This window comes from Juglans regia, chromosome 14, assembly GCF_001411555.2.
Source record: "Juglans regia cultivar Chandler chromosome 14, Walnut 2.0, whole genome shotgun sequence".
Classification (NCBI taxonomy): Eukaryota; Viridiplantae; Streptophyta; class Magnoliopsida; order Fagales; family Juglandaceae; genus Juglans; species Juglans regia.
In genome coordinates this window covers 8,617,605-8,640,180 of record NC_049914.1, presented here as the reverse complement: position 1 = coordinate 8,640,180, position 22,576 = coordinate 8,617,605, and the positions used below count along the sequence as shown (strand labels likewise).

The 22,576-nt window shown below is 36.6% G+C and overlaps 3 protein-coding genes across 4 annotated transcripts; all 3 read right to left on the bottom strand.

Annotated features, from left to right (window-relative positions):
- Positions 1–666: 666 nt before the first annotated feature.
- LOC118344555 lies at positions 667–1,245 on the bottom strand. The gene has a single exon (XM_035685570.1). It carries the CDS (start codon positions 1,243–1,245, stop codon positions 667–669), a length of 579 nt encoding a protein of 192 aa, XP_035541463.1.
- Positions 1,246–3,913: 2,668 nt separating this feature from the next.
- On the bottom strand, positions 3,914–9,888 carry LOC109013003 (E3 ubiquitin-protein ligase SDIR1-like). 2 transcript variants are annotated; one of them, XM_035685149.1, is made up of 9 exons: positions 9,731–9,888; positions 7,052–7,224; positions 6,835–6,889; positions 6,690–6,745; positions 6,350–6,578; positions 6,065–6,179; positions 5,256–5,298; positions 4,810–4,935; positions 3,914–4,278 (listed from the first exon to the last, which is right to left on the bottom strand). In XM_035685149.1, the coding sequence occupies exons 2-9, from the start codon at positions 7,127–7,129 to the stop codon at positions 4,153–4,155; spliced, it is 828 nt and encodes a 275-aa protein (XP_035541042.1). In that variant the 5' UTR covers positions 7,130–7,224; positions 9,731–9,888; the 3' UTR covers positions 3,914–4,152. The 2 variants fall into 2 exon arrangements, with proteins under 2 accessions (XP_035541042.1, XP_035541043.1); XM_035685150.1 differs by having other exon boundaries at positions 6,690–6,742; positions 9,731–9,887.
- A 4,344-nt stretch (positions 9,889–14,232) lies between these two features.
- LOC109013002 (E3 ubiquitin-protein ligase RDUF2-like) lies at positions 14,233–15,952 on the bottom strand. Its single transcript, XM_018994901.2, has one exon. The coding sequence runs from the start codon at positions 15,807–15,809 to the stop codon at positions 14,691–14,693; it is 1,119 nt and encodes a 372-aa protein (XP_018850446.1). The 5' UTR covers positions 15,810–15,952; the 3' UTR covers positions 14,233–14,690.
- Between the last annotated feature and the right edge of the window lie 6,624 nt (positions 15,953–22,576).

The following is a 22,576-nucleotide window of genomic DNA, read 5'->3' as shown; positions in this document are numbered from 1 at the left end:
CATCAACCCTCGGATAGATTTCTTACCACCATTTACAAATATAATGATATCATCGGCATACATAAGATGGGAAATAAATGGGGTCCCTCTGGCTTGAGTAAAGCATCCAATTTGTCCTGCCTCAAAATATTTCTTAATGAGACGGGAGAGAACTTCTTGCATAATGATGAACAGGAAAGGGGATAGAGGATCCCCTTGTCTAAGGCCTCTCTCTCCTTTAAAGAAACTCATGGTAGTACCATTCATCGTGACCGAGTACCACGAAAAGGAAATACAGGCATTGATCAAATCACAAACATGAGGAGAGAAACCAAACTTGTTCAGAGCGTGTAATAGAAATTTCCAACCCACTCGATCATAAGCCTTTGACATATCAAGTTTAATCAACACATTTCCTCCTATCGATTTCCTATGAATGGAGTGGGTCATTTCTTGAGTTAAACTGATGTTTTCAAAAATGCTTCAACCTGGGATAAACACCCCTTGTTCCTGCGATATCATTTTTGGGAGCAAGCTAGTCAGGCGAGCCATAATAATTTTAGAGCAAATCTTATAAACCACAGAGCAGAGGCTAATAGGCCGAGATTTGTCAAAGCCCGTAGGCTTGTCCATCTTGGGAATTAACACAATAGCAGAAGCAGTGTAGCACCTAGGGAAAAAATGGTTCTAGAAAAAATCCTGAATGGTAGCAAGAAGGTCATCTTTAACCAGACCCCAACAGACTGTGAAAAAATCAGAGCCGAAGCCATTAGGCCCGGGACTACTTTCAATGGGAATGGTAAAGAGGGCATCCTTAACATCCTCTATGGTAGGGTCTCTGCCAATGGCCATGTTCTCCTCATTAGTCATAATAGGGGAGACCAGGTTGTTCAGGTTCGGTAGAACACAAGTGGCAGACTGACCCAAAAAATTTTGGAAATAGTCAACCGCATATCTATGAATTTCAGCAGGGGTAGTTAAAACAGTCCCATCAGACAAGCTCATATTCTGCACTCTTTTATGGTTTTTGGCATTCAGGAGAGCATGAAAAAATTTGAAATTTTGGTCCCCATCTTTGAGCCAGCTCTTTTTTGTCAGGTGAGCAAGCCTAGTATTCTCTCTCTCCCTCCAAGTTATTAGATCCAACTTGGATTTTAAGAGGTCCTTATCATCCTCATCATTAAAGGAAACTTGAAGACGGTAATCGAGGGTCTCAATACGGTCCTCTAATTCTTTGATAATAGAGTTAGTCTTACCAAAGACCATTTTATTCCATTCTTTAAGAGCCACCTTGGCCTTTTTCACCGTGTTGAAATTGAAGCTACAAGAGCAAGACGAGGAGGGTCCGCAGCTTGTAAAATCGACTTACCCAATGCTGACCCAGTCTATAGATAATCATGAATTAATAAATGTGGTTGTAGAGGAAGAATCTAGTGAGGATTGGGAAAATCCCCTGAGAACTCTGAGGAAGAAATCGAAGAAACACAAATCACGGAGGAGCTTGGGGAACTTCGATTCTAAAAAGAGAATGGAGAAGAAAAAGGAAGTTGGGGTTCGAAATGAAGGAGGAGATTCGGCAACATTGAGTTTCGAAATGATGAAGGAGGAGATGCGAAGAGGAGGGTTGGGGGTTCCCCTGCACACTGCCAACGAAATGCAAAAAGAAATGAAAGTGGAGAAGATGGGTGGGTTAGTGTCGGCAAGGGAAAAGAAATGGGTCTTGATGGGGTCACCTGCGTTAGAGATGGTACATGTGGTTCGCAATCAAGAAAATGGAAGAGATAAGCTCAAGGAGGACATGCGTAAGGACTACCTTACAGAGGCTGAGGAACCCAGGAAACTTCAGAAAAGAAGCTCTATCAAGGTGGTAACTCGACCTGCTAAATTTAATTTATGATAAAATTTGTTATTTTTTGAAATATTAGGGGAGTTGGCACGTCTAATATGAGGCTGAAGAAAATCATTAAAAATTTTACTCCTAATATTTTAGCTTTGGCTTAACCTTTTTTTTAGAGGATAGAATCCCATCTCTTTTGGGTAAATTCAAATGCAATTCCTTTGTTACTAATGAGGTGCATGGTGGCAAAATCTGGCTGTTGTGGAATTCAAAAGTCTCGATACAATGGGTGGTAGGTACAAATCAGTACATTACTGTGAAGGTTAAGGATAATGGCCAGGTTTTTCTATTCTCTATCATATATGCAAAGTGTAGTCAAATGGAAAGGAGAGTGCTTTGGGCGGACTTGGAGTCTATGGGGAATACTGCTCTCCCGTGGCTTCTCTATGGGGATTTCAATATTATCAAAGACAACTCAGAAAGAAGAGGCGGCCGACCATGGCCTTTCTCAACCATGGAAGAATTCAATCAGTGTGTCCAATCCTGTGGTCTAATAAATATGCAATCCAAAGGCGCAAAAATGACATGGTGCAATGGTCGAGGCGGATTAGCTCGGAGCTGGGCTAGGTTAGACAGATGTTTTCTTGAAACTAACTTTCTTAATCTTTTCCTTAATGTTTTTTACCAGGTACTGGCGCGCACTTTCCACCATTGAAGTGGAAGAAACATTTCCTGGTAGTTCATGGCCCTGTTCTAGGTCTTCAGCAATTCTCTCAATTTCATGGGTCGCACCCCGGTTCGAAATCCCCTCGTTGTTAACTTTGATCGTGGCTGCCAAATCCAGTGCCTCCTCCAAGAACTTCACCAAGGCCCCTTTCCGTAGGATGTCCCTCCAGTTGGGTCTCTTGTTCACCGGGCTCTTCCTATGGCAAAATGATAGGCTGTTTGACACGGTACTCCTGCTGGGTGCATTTCCGTGATTCCCCATCGTCTTTTGTGATTTGTTTTTTCCCATTTTGCCTACAAGTGTTGTGGTTATGGCCCTGCTGGTTACATATTGTGCAGTAAGCGGGCAAGGTCTCATAGACCACTTCTTGTAATCGACTTGAATGTCTTCCTGGATGGCCAATCCAAAAGGATTTGAGCGGTGGTTTGGAGGCATCCATTTCCACACAGATTCTAGCTTCGTCCGTGCGTGTGACGCATTTAGTGGAGTTATCTCGTCTGATAAATTTACCAATCCCTATCGTAAGAATTTTGAGCATCGATTTATGATAGAAGTGCGGTAGTAATCCTAGTAGAAATACCCAAACAAGGACCAAAGGAGGTTCAGACTCCTCATTAAAGTCAGGGGACCATTGAAACACACGGTAGGGAACCCCCTCCATCTCACAAGATTCTCTCGAAAATGTCTTATTGAAATCTTTTTCGTTTGTCATTCTCACAAAGACATTTCGAGATTTCCTCATCGAGGAGACCAGACACGTACTAGAGAGGCCCCATCTAGCTCTAATGAAAGCTCTTATCCTGTCTAAAGAAGGCCTCTTGCGCAGGAACTTGATGACCATGGAAAACCTGAATGATGAAGCAGCTTTGTCGATTTCCTCCCGAGAGAAGAGGAAACAAAGCTCTCCATCTATGATTTTCGGTGGTCTCATCACTATCTCCACTTCTGGGAGTGGCTGAGGAGCTTGCAATAGCTCTGCAAAGGAGCGGGGACCAACAGGGGGGACCCCCTCTACAAGGGGGTCCTCGGCGGCCATCGCAAGTTTTGTTCAAAACCCTAGTAGAGCATAAAGTTTTCTTTTTGCCACGTCACCCTTTTTGGTCCACACTCTTTCATCTAAAAAGAAACAAAACAAAGGAGAGCCTACACTTAGGTTATTTATACAATAGGTAGGATGCAAAAGATGCAGGTCTTCAAGCCGCCCAGAAATGAGATGTTCCAAATGTTCCTAAAATATTCTTTCTCCCATCCGACCATTTGTATCTACACATTTCAGGATCGCGATTCATAGATCATCGTCATCCAAAGCCACCCCAATAGGGTTCAAATGAAATATAACATAATAGTGTGCAGCTACAACTTTGACATAATAAAGCTGAAACAATCAGGTAAATGCCATAGGAGATTGTAGCTTTTTATTTTGGGAGAAATACAGGGAATGCACAAGTTAGGCAGAGGCCACACCTGGAGTTTATACGCATGTAACTGAGTTACCCAGAGTTTATTATTTCTTTGCAATTTACAATATGGTTTCTACAAAATAAAAATAAGAAGACAATGGTAAGTAACTATACTACTAGCATTTACATATGGAATGTTTAACAAGTCACTAGACCATGTATGAACCATCTGATTCGCTCTCGCCGATATCCTGCCATCCAGATCCCACCCTTAATTTACAAACAGGGCATGTGCCTTGTTGCCGCAGCCATGGATCAATGCAATTGGCATGAAACTGCCAAAAAGATATTAACATTGCAAATATCATATATCATAGATATTGAAGAGATGCTATGCACAACATCACTTTTTCAGTTTCAGAATCTCTTGATTACACCGCACATCCAAAATAATTCAGATTTTGGAAATGTGAAAAAAGTATGTTGAACTTAGAAAGGCTGTGGTTGGAAGATTGAGGGTTAAGAACCTTCAGACGGATGCTACCCCAAAAAAAAAAAAAACAAACAAAAGAATAGAAAAAAAAAAACAAAACAAAACAAAAAAACAACGAGAGAGAGTTACTTTTATGAGTAAACTAATTTGCAATATCCCTTATATTCAAGCACAATTTGAGTAACAGGAGATTACAGTAAAAAATTAATTAACTTGAGGTGAGACTTTTTCACATTGACTACTTTCAAATTAGCGAGTGTAAAGGTAATGAAAAGACTGTAAAATTCAACACTGGACATATTCAGAGATTTCATTCAATGTGTTCAACCCATCAAGTTATAGCTGACCAAAATCATATCAACAGTGGAAGAACCTGATGCAAACATGGCAAGCTGCGAACAAGCTCCCCCTTATTAACTTGCTCCAAGCAAATGCTGCATGTCAGTTCATCTTCAGGGCCCTTTATCCTCCCATCTGCCTTTCTAGAGTCTTGTTTAGTCTGCTTGTAGAACAGAAATAAGAAAACAAATATAATGCACCCAAGAGTAGTACAAAATAATGTCGGAAGATCACTTGATTCTAAAAGCTCGTATGGCGGAGCTGGAAGGTATTCCTACCAGTTCAATTACAGCCAGAAGCTGAACCTACTATAACTGGAAAGCAAAATGAAGAATTTTTAATGTAAGTTCATTTTTCCCTGCTGGGGATATCATTGGCATTCTGATGATCTTGGATTGTCACAAGGCATTATATTATTGATTATGCAATCAAACTTGATGAAGGGGAAAAACAAAAACGAAAAAAAAAAAAAAAACCAACCTCAGCCAGGCCTGAAGAAGATGACTCCAGTTGAAGTGATGAGCTGTCACCATAAACAGAAAAAATGTCCTTTCAAACAATTGTCATGGATACTGGCACAAATTTATATATAACTTTTGCACAACTAGCGATCCAATTCAAAGTTAATTTATAGACCTAATATTAATTTTTCATATACAGCAGTTTAGAAAAAAAAAAAAAAAAAATCCCCTAGCATTTGTGGAAGAATGCATTCCTACACTCATCCAGGTTGGCACAAATTTTATAAATAACTTTTGCAAAGTAGCGGTCAAATTCAAAGTTAATTCACAAAAACCTAACATAAATTATAATAGACAGCAGTTTAGACATGAATATTCCCTGTGCATTTGTGGAAGAATGCATTCCTCCACCCATCCAGTTTAATCAAACTCCAATGTTAAGTGATGCAAATAAAAGAGAAGATTTTCTAAGGATTTTCTTGGTAAGTTATAACCAATCAGCAGTCATTAATGTCAAAGAATTTAAATTAATAACAGTATAGTAATTAAACAAAGTAAACTATTGATCCAAAGTTACAAATTCAGTACCCCTTCATCCATTACCAACTGGGATCAACTGGGATCAGATGTTCATTCCTTTCTTCACCATAAACGTAGTCATTGTAACAAGCAGTTAGTAACTTTCCACTAGGTGAACATACTAAGCCTAGGTTCAGTTCTGAATTGTTGATATCATAGTCTTTAGATCCATCAATTTATAGATAACTGCAGACTAAAAAGGAGTTGCCATATGCTTAAAGACGCATTCCCGCTCATAAATGAACTTACTTCTGAGAGCCAGCAGCCCGGTATTTGTGAACTGGTAATGCATTTATATCTTCATCACTCATCGAAGGAGTTGTGGAAGTATTATCAGAGTCCAGTGCTCTGAGAGTATCATAATCTGAACCAAAATGAACAGAACTTTTCATCCACAGAAAAAATCACATATTGAAATTCAACCTAAACTGGAACACAAACATAGCCTTGCTATCTGCATGTGGACCATCAATTTCCAAGAGGTGACCCCGTTATAAAAATCTAACAAATACATTTCAACAAAAATGAAAATACCTAGGTCATCAAACTCGTGGTCAAGAAGTGCAAGCTGGAGTCTTAGTCCTTGTAATCGTCCTCTAGTTGCCAAAGCTATTGAGGGTGGCATGTGCAGCTGCAGTTCAGTATGACCAAGCAAGCCACTTGCTGCTGCTGCATGAGCCCTGGCCTGAGCTTGAAGTCGTTGACAAGCAGCATACATCCTCAGGCTTGTGGCCATCAAAAAGACACCCACAACAAGCCAGAGCTGCATGCACATGCACAGGGTACCAGCTTAATTGCTGTGTAAGTTTCATGCTCCAGAATAACTAATCAGAGCTAAAAGTATGCCCACAGGAAATGCTTGGTGAGAACATACCAAAAGGTTTGGTGACATCTGACGTGAGTTCAAAATCATGAAAAGTAAAATAACTGCTGAACAAAGAGGATAATGTATGGATTAACAAATGAACTTGTAAAAAAATCAAGTAATCCAACAAAAAGGACAGAATCAAATACATTACCTGTCACAAGAAAAGCAAGTGAGTTGGTATTAACAGATCGAGCGGTATGAATACGCTGATTGAAAGAGGTCAAAGAGTCAGCACATTGACAAGCATAAATCAAAGAGTGCAAAGAGTCAGCACATTGACAAGCATAAATCGCACTATCTCAATAATCAAAATACAGGTAAAAAGTACACCAAATCTCAGACATGCAAACAGGCACGTGTTAACATACCACTGCAGGTGGTTCAGGAATAAATCCTCCAAATCCATTTTCAATATCTGCTCTACTACCTCGAAAAACAAAATTCATATTTCAAAGTTCCTCTCTCCTTGAAAAGAGCTGTATAGTAGAGGACACGCTGTGATACAACCAGTCCTATAATATGTCTTCCAAATCGTCAGAACCTGAAATGTTCCAAGAATACATGTAATACTAATATAAGCTACGTTCCAAGTGCACCCCAGTGAAGAAAATCAGGAATTAGCACATTATGAATTGAATTTTAAACCAAACATAAGGATCAGAATTGATTTATATAGATTTCAATAGCAAGTGTTTTCCTTTAGTTTATAGACAAGAACTTAAAAACTCATTCAACTATATAGGAGTTTTTATGATTTGTCTCAGTCTTCCTGAAAATTATCCGAGGAAAATCAGACAGCAGCAAATATCCCACATGATAAATTTAAAGACACAAAACATAAGTAAATTCAGATTTGAGTCCCAAACGTCAACATGAGCTCGCAAAATTTGATTCATAATATAAAAACAAAAGCATGACCGCCCATCGTCATGGAGAAATTGGATGGTCAAGAAGAATTGATATGAGTAGGTTTCAATATGCACCCTTGGTTAAGATCTAGTCATTAGATAATGTCAAATCTTAACTTAGGGTGCACATTGAAACCTATGTAATGACCCAAAAAGGACCCAAGCCGCATTTAAACTCATACTCCAAAAGGACTAGTCAATGTTACAATGGGGGTTCCTTGAAAATCATTATAAAAGGCAAAAACTTCTCATTTCCAAACAATGTAAGATCTCATTCACTACCTACCTATACATAACTTGGGGTATTATAATCTCCCCTTTAAATCTCGACGTTCTCATCAGATCATTCTATCATAAGTGGCACAAATCAAGTACCGAATTTCTGGTTGGGTTTGGCTCTTATACCATTATAGCCTCCTAAGTAAACCCAAACCACATCTAGGCCTATATTCCAAAAGAACTAATCAATGTTACAATTGAAGCTCCTTGAATATCATTATAAAAGGAAAGAATTTCTCCTTCCCAAGCAATGTAAGATCTCATTAACTACCTTCCAACACAATTCGGTATTACATATTAGTAGGTTGGGATGCACATTGTTACTTTTTGTAGTTTAAGATACTCGTAGTAAAAGAGGTGACAATTCAAGGGTGCAAAGTATAATTTTCCCTGAAAATACTATCTTAAGAAAATGCGAGTGTGGAAATGAATGAATGATGGATTTGGGAATTATATAAATCTATCATATAAAAAACTATATGGACTCAGATAGGTTGGGATGCACATTGTTACTTTTTGTAGTTTAAGATACTCGTAGTAAGAGAGGTGACAATTCAAGGGTGCAAAGTATAATTTTCCCTGAAAATACTATCTTAAGAAATCCAACATGGGAGTCCATATAGTTTTTTATATGATAGATTTATATAATTCCCAAATCCATCATTCATTCATTTCCACACTCGCATTTTCTTAAGGTATCAGAATGACACTCCTCTGCGGTTGTTTTCTAACCCGTGCTTAATTCTCCATCCTTGTTGCTAGGAACCTCAGGTCTCTTGAGCCTCCTTTAAAGTAAATATGCCCAAGGGGGGGAAAGCCATTTAGATTCTATAATTTTTGGGTGGATCACCTTCACTTTTGACTTTGGTTGATGAGGTTCAATATTTATATCTACAAATCATGTCAAAAAAATGTAAGATTGTACCATAGGTTCACAAAGTACATGTATAGAGATGCAAAATATAAGTATGTCGACCACCATTCAGTTGGAGGAAGCATAGTTAATGATGACGCATGTGCACCAAAGGGATTCAAAACGAAAAAATGCTCTCCAACAAACATACATTGTGAATCACGTCAAATAGCAATAGCATGACTCATATAACCTTTGAATGAGATTAAAAAGATAACACATTTCCTTGAAGCTTGACAATTATGTGAGAGGAGAAATCCCGGAGTATTGAAGAATGACTATTGACTCGTGGTGATTCGGTCACAGATTACGATTTTAATATTGCCGGCTGAATCCCACCTGAGTTCTAAAACAACCACTGTCTTATAACCTACTAATGGGAACACAAATTCCGTAAAAGGAGACAATAATTCCTTTCATTCTCTACCATCATTTTTATTTTTCATGCTCCTGAGCTCCTCTTTATCAAAACACTTGCCTAATCTTGATCCATATAGGACTGGGTTGGGACTTGGCCAGTATCACTTTCCTTATACATACTCATGCAGTGTAAAAAGCACGAAATTCAGCTATGAAATTAAACAAACACACTTTCTCGTACATACCTTAATCTTATTGTTCTCGAACTGCTCCACCACTATAAACATGCATGAATACAACAATCATTTTTACCACACAGAACCCACATTGTCATTGTCCAAATTTCACTTGATGAACGCCCACACCAGGCAAAACTTCCCAAGCAAAAGAAAAAGGTAATAAAGAAAATCCAAGTATTGTTGAGAATGTCTAGGTGGAAAAGTATAGAAATGAAAATCCAAACTGCTGCAAGGTATCGCAAAAGTAAAATAATATAAAATCAGAAAATTTAATTCAGTCCAAATTTTCAGCGATTTTCTCGGCAACCAGAGAGAGTGTAATCAATGCAGGAGAAAGGAAACACTTACAGAAGCGAAAAAAGCCGAGAGCAAAGAAGTCGATCAAAACGGGTGCTTTGCTTATCGGAAACGAAAAACGAAAGAACGGGAGAGAACGAAGGTACAATGTGTGTGTCTGTTCTTTCTGTTGGCGTTGGTTGTGATAACACTCCCGATGTCCCCATTTGTTTTTTTGTTTTCTCCCCTTTTTTTTTGAGCATGATTATTGATTACTCTTTTTTAAATATTATTTGTTTGGATTTTATATATTTTTTTACTTATTTTTTGGTCTATTTTAATTTTCAAAGGTTCTAGAGGTAATGCGACCTCTACTTGCTTTGAATACTAATTTTATATACAAAAATGATATATGTAATCGTAAAATGTGTAAATATTGTATAATTCATTTGAAAAAAAGTAAGTAAATACAATATTCATATGAAAAAAAAATTAATTTTGTAACAATAGATTTCATTCTTTTTTTAAATAATTGCGCGGCGTTTACTCACTCTATGATAGTATATAACATTACTCTTTTATATATAATATAAAAAATACAGAATATTGTTTAAAATATTATAAATAGACTAACAACATCCTATTTTCAAATTTTGAACTCTGGTTTGGATAATAAAAGTCTGTCATCTCATCTCATCTCATCTCATTCTAATATTCAAACATCATACACAAACATAAACATTTTTCAATTTCAAATATTTAATTTATTTCGTCTAATCATTACAACTTTTTTAAACTTTCAAACAAAACATAAAAAACAATTGAACTTTTTCAAATCTCAAAATAAAAATTATATTTTAACAATATAATATTTGTATTCAACTTTTTTGTCTCTCCTCTCCCAAAACTCTATAGAACATTTTAAGTCAAATCATTTCCAACTTATCTCATTTCAACTCTCAAATATCTCATTACTATTCACAAATCATCTTAACTCATTTTATCTCAACTCACTATCCAAACCACGCCTTAAAAGATCTGGTTTCAAAATATATATGTGCCAAAAGATTTGTTTCCTACCTTTTCCACAAAATATTTGAGGTATAGAAAGTTATTTAATTATAATTATTTGTGTTAGTTTAATAGTTAATTTTACCATGTTACTTTACAATTAATTAGCAGTCTATATTATAAGATTTTATTGTATAATTGTCTCTTAAAATTAATAATGTCCAAAGGTCTTGTTAAACCATCACTATGCTATCATTTTATTCACACCTAAACAGCTATAATTGTGAGAAACAAGTAAAAGGTCACAAAGTATTTCCCCTATTTCACTTTAAACATAATCATGCTAGTCATTATTAAAAAATAAAAACACACCAAAATGGATCATGCTGATTTTCTTGGCAAATTGGTCAAACACAGTTCTGTTTATGTTGGCTGGTAGAGGGAACAAAATCACCTCAAAAGTTTTTAAAAAATTAAAAATGGGTTCTCTTTGGTTAAGCCTTGAACACGTCACTGAAAGTTGGTTCAGGCTCGAGCTTGGATGGCCTCTTTTCATGGCTGACAAAACAGTGCCGACAGTTGTAAACAACACCTGCATTTGCGGCCATTAATATTATTGCTAAATTTAGTGCTATAAACAAAGATAATATATTTATCCAAAAGCTCAGGCCGGATTTTGGTGCTAAAAGATGATGAACCCACTAAGATGCGGCGATGGACGAATGGTCCCATCTGTGGGGAATATGACTTTATCGGCAAGCAGTAGTTTGGATATATTTGGGGGAATTAAGCAATACCTGACCCTACTGCACAACCAACCACTGGAAAAAAAAGGGATACACAACACCACCTTCCTTGTGCTTTGCTAGAAAAACCCCTCTTTTTTTCTCTTTGTTGACCAGATTCATCAACCTCTGGTTTTTTGTATAGATTTGTCTTGTCCAGTGGACATTACTGATTTTGTTTGAATTCCTCAGCAGAGAGGATGGGAGTCTGGTGACAGCAATGGGTGGGGATATGTAAGATTCTTCGAGCTCGCCCATAAGCAAGATTAAAAAAAAAAAATGCAACCTTTTTCCAGGCATCTGCTACCGGCACTTGGCTGCTTGAGCTCCACGTCTTCCACGGCCACCTCGATGGATTTCACCGAGGTTAAAGGCAAAGAGCCCCTCTCCAAAGCCGCCAACCAACATGCTAAAGTCAGTGCTTTTCCTTTGGAAACCAACAAGGCCACGATTTTAGTCATTCCTCATTTTGCCAAAAGCCAAGACCGAATATCTTTTTCCCAATCAAGTTTTACAGTAGTGGATCATTTTCACTATCAAATTCCACCATACAAAGATTTTATGGTATGCATAGATGCTAACCATTTATGAGTAAAACGTTTTCTTTTCCTGCTTTGACCAGCTTTTCAAATTTGACAAATATTGAGTGATAATGAGTGATATTCTCCGGCTTGAGCAGGTTCCATATGGCTGTTGTAGCATCTTCTTGCTGGATTTGGAGTTTTTAGAGTTTTTGTAGAGAGAGAAATAGACACGAATTTCACAAAATTTACCCAACATTTTAGGTTGGATTTAGATGGTAATTAGAGCATTGGTATTGGATTAGTCAAATGTTTTTTCATCTTCAAATTTAGTAAACATCATTCATATTTACTCCACGTTGAATTAGTTAAATTGTTTTCATCCAAACTATAAGTTACAGTAAATTCATTCTTCTTTTTAAATATGAAAAGAACTATAGCAAGTCTAAAAGTATTTTTTAATATTATTATATTATAGATATGAGATTTTTAATCATATGAGCTTTTATCATCTATATATACATATGAGATTATTATATTATAGATTGTTAGATTGTGAAAATAAAAATGAATATGATTTGTTGGAGGTTATTAAAGATTATTAAAATAAAATAAAAATTAATAAAATAATAAAAATAATAAAAAATATTAATATTTTATTATTATAGAGAGTGTGATGACTAATCTAATGTAGACTTCAAATTTTGAATGATTAGCAAAAGGTGAAAAAGTTACATATTAATCAAAATTTGAAAAATAGGATAGCCAATCCAATATTAATGCTCTAAGACTATTTCTGATCATCACTTTCGTATGGATAGATCTCTACATTCAAAAACACAACTTATTTCATCTAAAATAGTGCATCTCCAAAGTTTGATTAAATATCAATAAAATAGTATGTATTGAAGTAATCAAAATAAAGAAGCTCTACATATAAGCTATAGTACCACCAAAATTTTCTTTAAATTTAGAGATATATTGTTTATCTTTAAAAGAATTATTTTATTCTAAAAATATACACCAACTACACCAAGAGAATTATTTCATTTTTTGTGTATGAAAAACTAATATATTGCATAAGCAAGAAACTATTAAAATTAATATACAAGCAGGAGGCAAGGTTTTTGTACATACGCAGGAGGCAAGGTTCCTATACATGTGCAGGAGGAACATGTTTATTTTTGTGCAAATATACAGGCAGGAGGTTGGGTTCCTGCACATTTTTCATGTACATATACATTTTTTGTGTATTACTTTTGTGCAAACTAATATACAAGCAGGAGGTAAGTGCATATTTTTTGTAGATAAAAAATAATAGGTTAGAGAAAATAATAATTGGGAAACAAATAATATAAGTAAAAATTAAATTATTAATTAATATATAGTTACTGTAGCTGCAAAATATGAGATTATATCTTGAATGAATTTGATTTTATCTAAAATACGTACTTTTAACTAAATTTTGAAGATAGCTTTAATGAAATCAATTAGAGGTGGCAATATGTAGCATGACCCGTAAACTCAACAAGAACACAACTTAAAATTAGCGGGTTTAGATTTGATCTTAACATGTTCGGATTAAAACGAATTAATTCATTAAAACACGATTTATAAACGAATCAAAAGACTTAACACGAAATTAACCCATTTAAAATTTATTTTAAAATCAAAATTTTACTATTATTAAGTTATAATATTAATATTTTTTAATATGCTTATATTTTTATTATTAAGATTATAATTTTTAAGCTATATTCATTTTTGTTATTACAAATTATTGATTTATAATATTGGTTTTGTGACTCGTCAAAATTAAAATTTGATTATTATTAAATTATAATATTGATATTGCTTATATTTTTATTATAATTTTTTATATTACGAATCATATTCCCAACCACCCCGCCCCCCCGCGCCCGGGGCAGCTCCAGTTGACAGGTGTACCGCACTCAAGCTCTGAGTCACAGGTTTACCGCACTCATGCCCTGTGGCATATAGTTTGACTGATAATTGGTTATGGCAGATTTCGTAGTTAACAAACAGCCAAAAGAGTCAAGACAGCTCTTTTAAATGATCCATATGACAGGTTTAGGGAACAAAATAATATGACCTACATTTACTCGAATATGCAATGATGCTATCCTTCGGAGCATCTGAATATTAATCTCGGTGCCATTTCCAGTAAATCAGATAATATAATACATCCAAAAGTAGTAGTAGGTACAGAGACAGAGATAGCAAGAACAAGCAACAGTTTGGGGGAATTGATCGCCCATGAAAATAAGTTTAACATAAAACCGAAGCTAAAGTTTTCAATAAGTTTAACAATTAGAACAAAGAAATAAAGAATGCTATCCAACTACGGCCTTCAAGCTGGTAAATTCCAACTCGCTCGAATTATAGCTTTCATCTTCAGGACCAGCAAAAATAACTTTTTTGTCTGCAGTATGAGAACTGAAACTGAATCATTGCTCTAATCAAGTCTCCATTTCATGGAAAACTTCCAAAACCATTCCTCATTTTACCTTGCAGATACTATGCAGTAAAGAACCAAATCGAAATTCTTGCCAAATTCAAAGCAAGCTATGTACACAGCCAAAAAAGACCTCTGCTTTCTATATATTGATCCCAGTTTACCAGGATATAAAAAAGAAACGAAACAAAAAATATCCAAAAATTTGTCATTTATACCCAGAAAAGAAAGAAAAATAATCACCACCTCCCATTCCTACTCTGATCCTCCAAAACCCAAGCGCTGCTCCGCCTTCTCACATACCTACTGAACACCGAACCCGAATGACTATGGCTTCTGCTCATAGACCGAGATTCAGGCCCAGAGTTCGAAGATGATGAATTAGGCCTAAACCTCAGGAAGGAGAAGAAATTGCGGAAAGCCCTGCGAAATCCACCACTCTCTCTCCCTCTACTCCGTCTAGAAACCCACGAAACCCTTCTCGGAGCCCCACTTGCCCCGAACCCACCATCCATTTCCGTGTACACAACCGGTAGTTCTCTCTCCGCGGCTGCTCTTCTTCCCCCAGCGAACCTCCCCACCGCAAACCCACCTCCCGGTAGCCTCCATATGGTTAACCCCACCGTCTCCTCCTCAGAGTTATCACCCTCGTTACGCTCGCTCGGCAACTCGTGCCGGCAAACCGGGCACGAGTTTCTTAGAGAAAGCCAGGGGAGGATACAGTCCGAGTGGTATATGTGCTTGCACGGCATCTCGCGGGCCTCCGCGCCAAGATCGAAAGCTTCCTTGCAGACGGCGCAGTGAGACTCAGAGCCAACGTGGTTATCCGCAATTTCGATCGTGGGTAAAGACTCAATCGCGGCTTTCGATGCAGGTGGATTCTCAGGACGCCCGAATCCGGTTACTTCGATCTGGGCAAGCTGCTCCAGCAAACGATCGAAGCCCGAGCCCATCAAGAACTCCGACATGGTCGCCGGCAGTGGACGAAGCCCGGACCCAGCCCCATCGTCGTAGTACAACTCGAAGCTGTTCCTCTCTCCATCCCCATCCCCCGCAGAATCCCCCGTACCCCCACGGAGTACGATGACCGGATTAAACGATGACCGGCTACCGGAGCTTCGGCGGCTACGGCGGGACCCCAGGCTCGGGGTCTGGTCAGAATCTTGACCGTTGTTTCCGAACAAGTACATGGCGGAGGCTGCGAATCGACGGTGGGGATTATCCGATGAAGGCGCGGCCTGGATCTCTTCGATGAACCCTCCGTCGCAGTGGGGACAAGTGATGGCGTTATCTTGGGTCCAAACGCGAACGAAGCGCGTGCATCTGTAACACCAATACGACGTTGCAGGCGATGACATCTCCCTTCACTAAAACTGTAAGATCTAATTCAGAAGCTTCAGATCTCCGGCGAGTGCGAGCAGGGAGAAAAAACACGGTTTGAGAGAAAGAAACAACACACTTCAGAAGAAAACAGAGATGGCTTGAGAAAATGTGTAAAAGGAGGGTAAGGCTTTTAATGCAACGCGGACGCGTGGAGCTGTCAGCTGTGATTAACTGCGACAAAAGAATTCACGTACGAGTGAAATCCACGCGTCAAGGTTCCATTGGATTGAATTGTGGGAAGTCAGTCGGAAATTATCCTAGTGGTAAATTTCTTATTATAAAAAAAAAAGAAGAAATAATAATAGTTTGACGTGAGAAATGGGGCTGGCGCGTCACTCGCTCGGACGGCCACGTTGACCCAGACGAGACGGCGAATCTTAAAATGGTTTTATTAATTTATTTATTGAGACGCCGAGTTTGAAATTCAAACAAACAGTAGCCGAGTAATGGATGGGGGAAGAAGATTCTTTAAACGAGGCAAAAAAAAAGTTAGTCTGCTGTCATTCGGGAGGCCTGTTAGGAGTGGATGGACCTCACGCTTCTGCGCGTGTGAGAAAGGAAACTTGTTCATTTGGGATGGTCCCACACTTCTCTAATAATGCTTTTCATGACACGACTAGATTATTAGGATCGCTTGCTGACTGACAGACAGACAGACAGACAGGCAGACAGATTGAAATTTGAGATATTTTGTTTTGTTAGGATTAGAAACGTGCTATGTTACACTCCTTAATTATCATGTCACGCTGCGTGTCCTTTTTTTTAGAATTTTTCTTTAATTCATATACTTTTATAATTAATATAAAGTTTTTATTGTTAGTTAAATTATTGATCAAAACTTTGATTTTTTTTTAAAGATTTTATTATAAAATAAAATTCTTACAAAAAGTTGTAGATTGACATACAAAACATGCAGGTAACAAAAATCCTAATTACCTAACACGATGGAATATAAATGTCATAGAAAAGGTTAGCTTAGTACTTTGGTTGGAATGAATTGCGTGCACGGACTATTTGCATGAATCGTCAATCGTGATGTTTAAGTTCATATCTTCACTCACATGGTCTATATATTGTTTGAAAAATTTTAGGCAAGAGATTTCACGTTACGTCACTTAAAAATATATAATTTTAATTTTGATTCTTATATTTTATATTTTATACCATGACTCGTATTATTTTGTAGAGGATAGGATGCCCATAATCATGTGTGATATGGTACCTCGTGATCCTTATAAATGGTTGAACCAAAAAAAAAAAAAGGGAAAGGAAAAAATACACGTAAAGCATCTTCTTGTATTTGATCTTTTTTTTTTTCTTTTCCTTTATTCTCTCTCCTATACGAGAGAGATGCAAATTAAATGTGTTTTTTTTTTTTTTTTTTATGGATGGAAAAGTAAATGTGTTAATCGTTCTTTATGTGAAGTTGGATGACAGGACAAAAGCGAGAATATATATGGTAAATGTAAAGAGGATGGTGCGCACAAGTTGTGTGGAGATGCACGCGTGAGGATATTCTATGATTGCTACTCTCTCCCATGACATGCGCGCCCTTCCATTCCATGTAACTTCGTGCCATGTACTTCTACAATCTATCTACGTCCCCTGCCAACCTCTCTTTGCCAATCTCACTTCCCATAAGGCATAAACCACCTTTATATGCTTGAGAGTTATGATTTAGGAATTGTTTGAATTTCATAACATATCTAAATTTATCTCATTTAATTATTATAATTTTTTTAAATTTTTAAATAAAATACAATAGACAATTCAACTTTTTCAAATTTTAAAACAAAAAAAAATATTAAAAAAAAATATTCTAACAATATTTTATTCATAGAATCGCTTCACAGCAGTCTAATTGTGAATCTCACAAAAATAACCCTTCATTCAACTTAAGCCACATAAGAAAAAACATTATAAGAGAAATATACTCCACCACAAAGAATAAATGTAGTATGTGTTGGTAGCCTCTTTCTCATTTGCACTGTCCTCTGCCTTTCTCTTCCTCGTTGCTCTTTGTGCATCGCCCTAAGTCTGACGTCGACGCAAGCATCTCAGTCTGATGCAGACACAGACGCCGACTCAACTCAGAAAGTGCCCCTCTATAAATCGCACCGCCCCTCTCTTCCTCGTTGTAGATAAGGTCCAAACCATCAAGACATTGAGATTGAGAGATATAGCCTTCTTTGGGCATTTGGTTCTTCAAAGAGCTTTGTTCTATTATGAGCAATAAAGGGCTCGTGGAGTTTAAAGTGCGGGTCTAGATTTGAATCTTCGGTGGTGCGGATGGGGGAGAGTAAGTCATGGTTGGTAGTAATGAAGTCAACATAAATGAATCCAAGGTATTCAGTGTGGAATCTTTTCCTCTACTTTCTTGTCTTGTCTATTTATTTTTTTTCACATAATCTGTTGTAATTTTGGAGTTTGAAGTTTATATGATGATCATTTGGACCATGGTTTTATTTGGATTATATATTTTTCCATGTTGGTGCTGGATTCAAAATTTTTGGCTTAAGGAAATTGCAGTCTCATTTGGATGCCAAAGTTTTATTTTTATCTTTTATTTGAATGATTTGAGTTGTCCAAAGTGACATTTATGCTCTTTCTTTTTAGAGTGTTGCCCATATCTATATAAACCATGGTCGATATAATGAGTCGATATGATAGTATAGATAATGACTGGTCGAATTCCTTTCTTCCTTTCATTACTTCGAGTGGGGTTTTGGTTTCTTGTTCCGGTAATCCAAAGTTTGATAAATTTGACTTTAATAAGGTGTAGAGTTGAAATCTTTACTCAATTTCGCGGTTGTTGACATTTATCTGGAAATACCTCTTTTTCTTTCTTCTTTTACTGCATTTATTTTTCCTTCACCTCTCAACAATTTCATGTGGGTTCCTACCCTTGCCTTACAATTTTTGTAATTTTCTGTTATGGGTATGCTGGAGTTTATTGTATGCATAGGATCAATTAGGTCGTTAGAGATTTTGCATCCTATAATTTATTAGTACTAGTTCTTATCCTTTCAATCATTTTCTTCCTCCCTCCTCTTCTTATTATAATTATTATTTATCATGATTTTTTTGTAGAGGATTGTGCCACTTAATACATGGGTTCTAATCTCAAATTTCAAGCTAGCTTACAATCTCCTTCGTCGTGCTGATAGAACATTCAACCGTGAGTTGGCAGAGTTTCTTGACCGGAAAGTCATTGCCAATTCGATTCCAGGTGATGGAGTTTTCTCAATAATTTGTTTTTCCTTCATTTATTTTTCGTGTGGGTTCCTACCATTGCCTTACAATTTTCGTAATTTTCTGTTATGAGCTTCGACAAAGAGGGGTTTTGAAGGGGGCCAACGCCAATTTGTGGGGATTTCCTTCGGGTTGAACTTCGACAAAGGGGTGCGATTCATGGGGAGTTCCTATGTGATGAGATTCGACGAAGGGGGTGCAAGGGGTAATACACTGAAATCGCGCAAAAGATTTTGTTTGTTTTTTGATGTTTGCTGGTTTAGGATAAATGTGGTGGAAGTCATACATGTAACTATGTGATTGGCAGGTTGTTATTAAAAGGAATTCTCTTTTATTCAACTTTTATTTCATCTCAACTTATTATCCAAACATCCATTTAGAGTCTTTTCTCTTATATGTTGGTGTGATTTTTAAAAGGAATTAAAATAAAATTTGTTTAAAATAAAATCTAGTCATATCAATAATATGGAATGTGCATTTTCCATTAATTTATAAGTAGATGTGCGGCATACCATTTATGTGTGACTTGTTACCGTTGTAAAAAAAAAATCAAAATATTTATTCTTTTTTATGTTAATTGATATGAATAATTACCAACGAGGATGGTGCGTGGCTCATTGATCTTTGGATTACTCACAACTAGTTTAACATATACTAGGTCTTGTGTTATAACCTAAATATAGAATCGCATTAAACTATTAATATTAACTGCCTAAGGATTCGTTAAATTATCTAATAGGGTTAGGATCTAATTAAGCTATGATTCAAACCCAACTTGAGGAGCATCTGCGAATTCTCAATCACAGTCTAGGTCACTCTTGTCCAATCATAACGAGTAGGGCGGTGATCCTATTATCATGTTCAGATAAGGAATTAGTCACATCAGTTGCTTCTTCTTACCCGTTTTGCAAAAAAAAAAAAACTTATTTGATCTCACAAATCATACTCTAATCGAACTATTATTATTTTTAAAATTATAAATAAAAAAAAAAACTAACTATTAATAGATAATATCACATCGACTTCGTAAGATTCTTTCCAATGCAAAAACATCTAACAAAGTAGAATAGAGTTACTCTTCAACGGTCAAACTCAATTAGAAGACCATGCATAGATATAGAAATGGGACATATATCTTATAAGATAATATTCAAGTATGTATAATTCATGTAAGATATATCATTTGTACGTAGACCGTGCGTGCGTGCGTGCTTGACATCATGAGTATTTAATACAAATTAAATTATATAGACAATACCATTTAATCATCTAGAAAATGGGATTATTCAGCCGACTTAAAGCTACTCTAACCTTGGCTACACAAAAAGATCCCTCCTGCATGTACTTGTATTGATTCCTGTTGGCTCAACCAATTTATAATGGGTTTGACGTTGACGACGAAAAGGTCAAAGAAAAACTTCTCTAGTCTGCTTTCATATTTTATGTAGAATTGAGGTCATTGGTGATGATATGAATCCTACGATACCTCTCATATCTCCTTTGGCCGAAACAAACAGGTAAAAGGTGATGCATGCCTTAAGTTGTGTACGCTCTCCACGACTTTTCCCCCCTGCACCCAGTAAAAAGAAAACCCTTTGCTTTTCATCATCATCATCATCATCATCATAATCTCACAAAAGCCAACTCCTGATAAAGACCTCTAAACAGAAAGAAAAACGCGTTTTCTTATGCAATAAACGACATGCAACATTATTAAGACGACCTTTGTTCATGGGTGTTCTTTTCTGCCGAATACCATCAAAGATTACAACCTATTCCCCCCGTCCTTTTCGCTCTCTCTCTCTCTCTGTCTCTCTCTCCAAGGACAGGGGACTATATATATATTCATTGGCCCAACCAACATACATGGATTTACAACTCCTAGGCTTCAGACCCAACACTCAGCCCAATCTGGGGTTCTTCATCCCACTCTATGCTCTGATGGGCTAGGCTAGTCCATAACCTTCTACTTGCAAGTCTCTGTCCATCTCATTTTTTTACACTGTTGACATGATAAAAAACTGATTTGCAACGAATATTTATGTTTCGATAGTGAAGTATTTTTAGATATTTTATAAATAATAATAAAAAAATAATTATAAAATATTAAATAATAATAAAAATTAATAATAAATAATAATAACCTCATATATTTTCAATACCCAACTAGGCAAAATTTTATTTGCAGCTGTTATTGTTAATGGCATGGGTTGCTAGCTTACCCAATAGAAGCCATAAATAGCTAGCTCCCTTCGAGTCAAGTGAGGTATTGAAGAAAAGTGATATTACAAAAATAAATTTATAAATTTTCATAACTTTATATGATTGGTTAGATTTATTTTATTATAAAAGTTATTTTACAATCTAACGCACTGCAATTAAAGATCAAATGGAGACCTATAAGGGTTAATTAGTATTTCCAAGTGACCAATCTGCAAAAGTTACAAGTAAATATAAATAAAGGAAAATACTATTCCCACAAATTTTCTACCAAAAATTTTCATGGAATTGTATTTTTTTTTAATTTTTTCTTTTTTATTTAATGATTAAGGAAGTGTTTTTAAATAAATTTATTATTTTTTATATTTTTTAAAAATATTTAAAATGTTTAAAAAAAAATTGCCTTTCGGTAGAAGTAGAACCATAGAAGATTTCGGTATGGTGTAGCAGTTTCCATAAATAAATCCTCAAATTGATGTTCCCAATGAGTGTGTTAACGAAGGTTGTTTTGGTGATGCAAGTAGGGCCACTAGCAATGACCAATTCTGAGAGAGTAGATTGGCATATTCGACCGAGTATGAACTATGTTTCTATGAAGTCGCTTTTCTCCGCGTGAACGAATATAAACTAGGAAAAGTCTAAACACAGTCACAAGTTAGGCCTCCCCGCGGACGACATCCTACGTGGAAACAAAAAGCACAGTTTTGGAGTAAATAAAACGGTGCGTTTTGTTTCCACTCTTATGGGTGCCTGCGTGAACCAAAACGCGGCGTTTTGGATTTCTTCTTCTTCTTCGATCTGTCTCCCTCCCTCTCTCCCAGAGACGAACTCTCTGCTCTACCAGGGCGATTTCGAAGCACGAGGTACGTACCTCCCTATACTCATCGAATCTCCTCTTCGTTTCTCAATTTTTCTTCCCCTTTCTTATTCTTCGTTTCTCCTTTCATCGAATCGCTCCCCTGCCCGTCTCTCTCCCAAATCTAAACCTAACCCTAACGCACCTGTGCGACTCCGAGGAAGAATCGCGCTCCAGCTATCCACCAATCGGTGCCATCCTAGGTTACGTTCCTAACCCAAGCTACTTATACTCATTCGTTTCTCCTTATGATTTCGTTTTGCTTTGTAAGTGCTAATTGTTGTTTCGTTGTTAGCCCTGAATCATTGTATGTGTTTTTATAATTTTTCGATAATAATTCCCTCTATTGCTTGTCTTGGTCTGATTGCTTGTCTTGGTTTGATTACTAAAAAGCATTTGGCTTGCTTGTATTGC

Bases quoted from the DNA above. Each gene is read 5' to 3' on its own strand.
- LOC118344555 (XM_035685570.1), bottom strand. From the start codon at position 1,245: ATGGTCTTTGGTAAGACTAACTCTATTATCAAAGAATTAGAGGACCGT.
- LOC109013003 (XM_035685149.1), bottom strand. From the start codon at position 7,129: ATGAATTTTGTTTTTCGAGGTAGTAGAGCAGATATTGAAAATGGATTT. The intron at 6,579-6,689 runs GTATGTTCTCAC...ATGTGCATGCAG, and splicing joins AGATGTCACCAAACCTTTTG to CTCTGGCTTGTTGTGGGTGT. The intron at 4,279-4,809 runs GTTCTTCCACTG...TCTTTTTGGCAG, and splicing joins GCTTGCCATGTTTGCATCAG to TTTCATGCCAATTGCATTGA.
- LOC109013002 (XM_018994901.2), bottom strand. From the start codon at position 15,809: ATGTCATCGCCTGCAACGTCGTATTGGTGTTACAGATGCACGCGCTTC.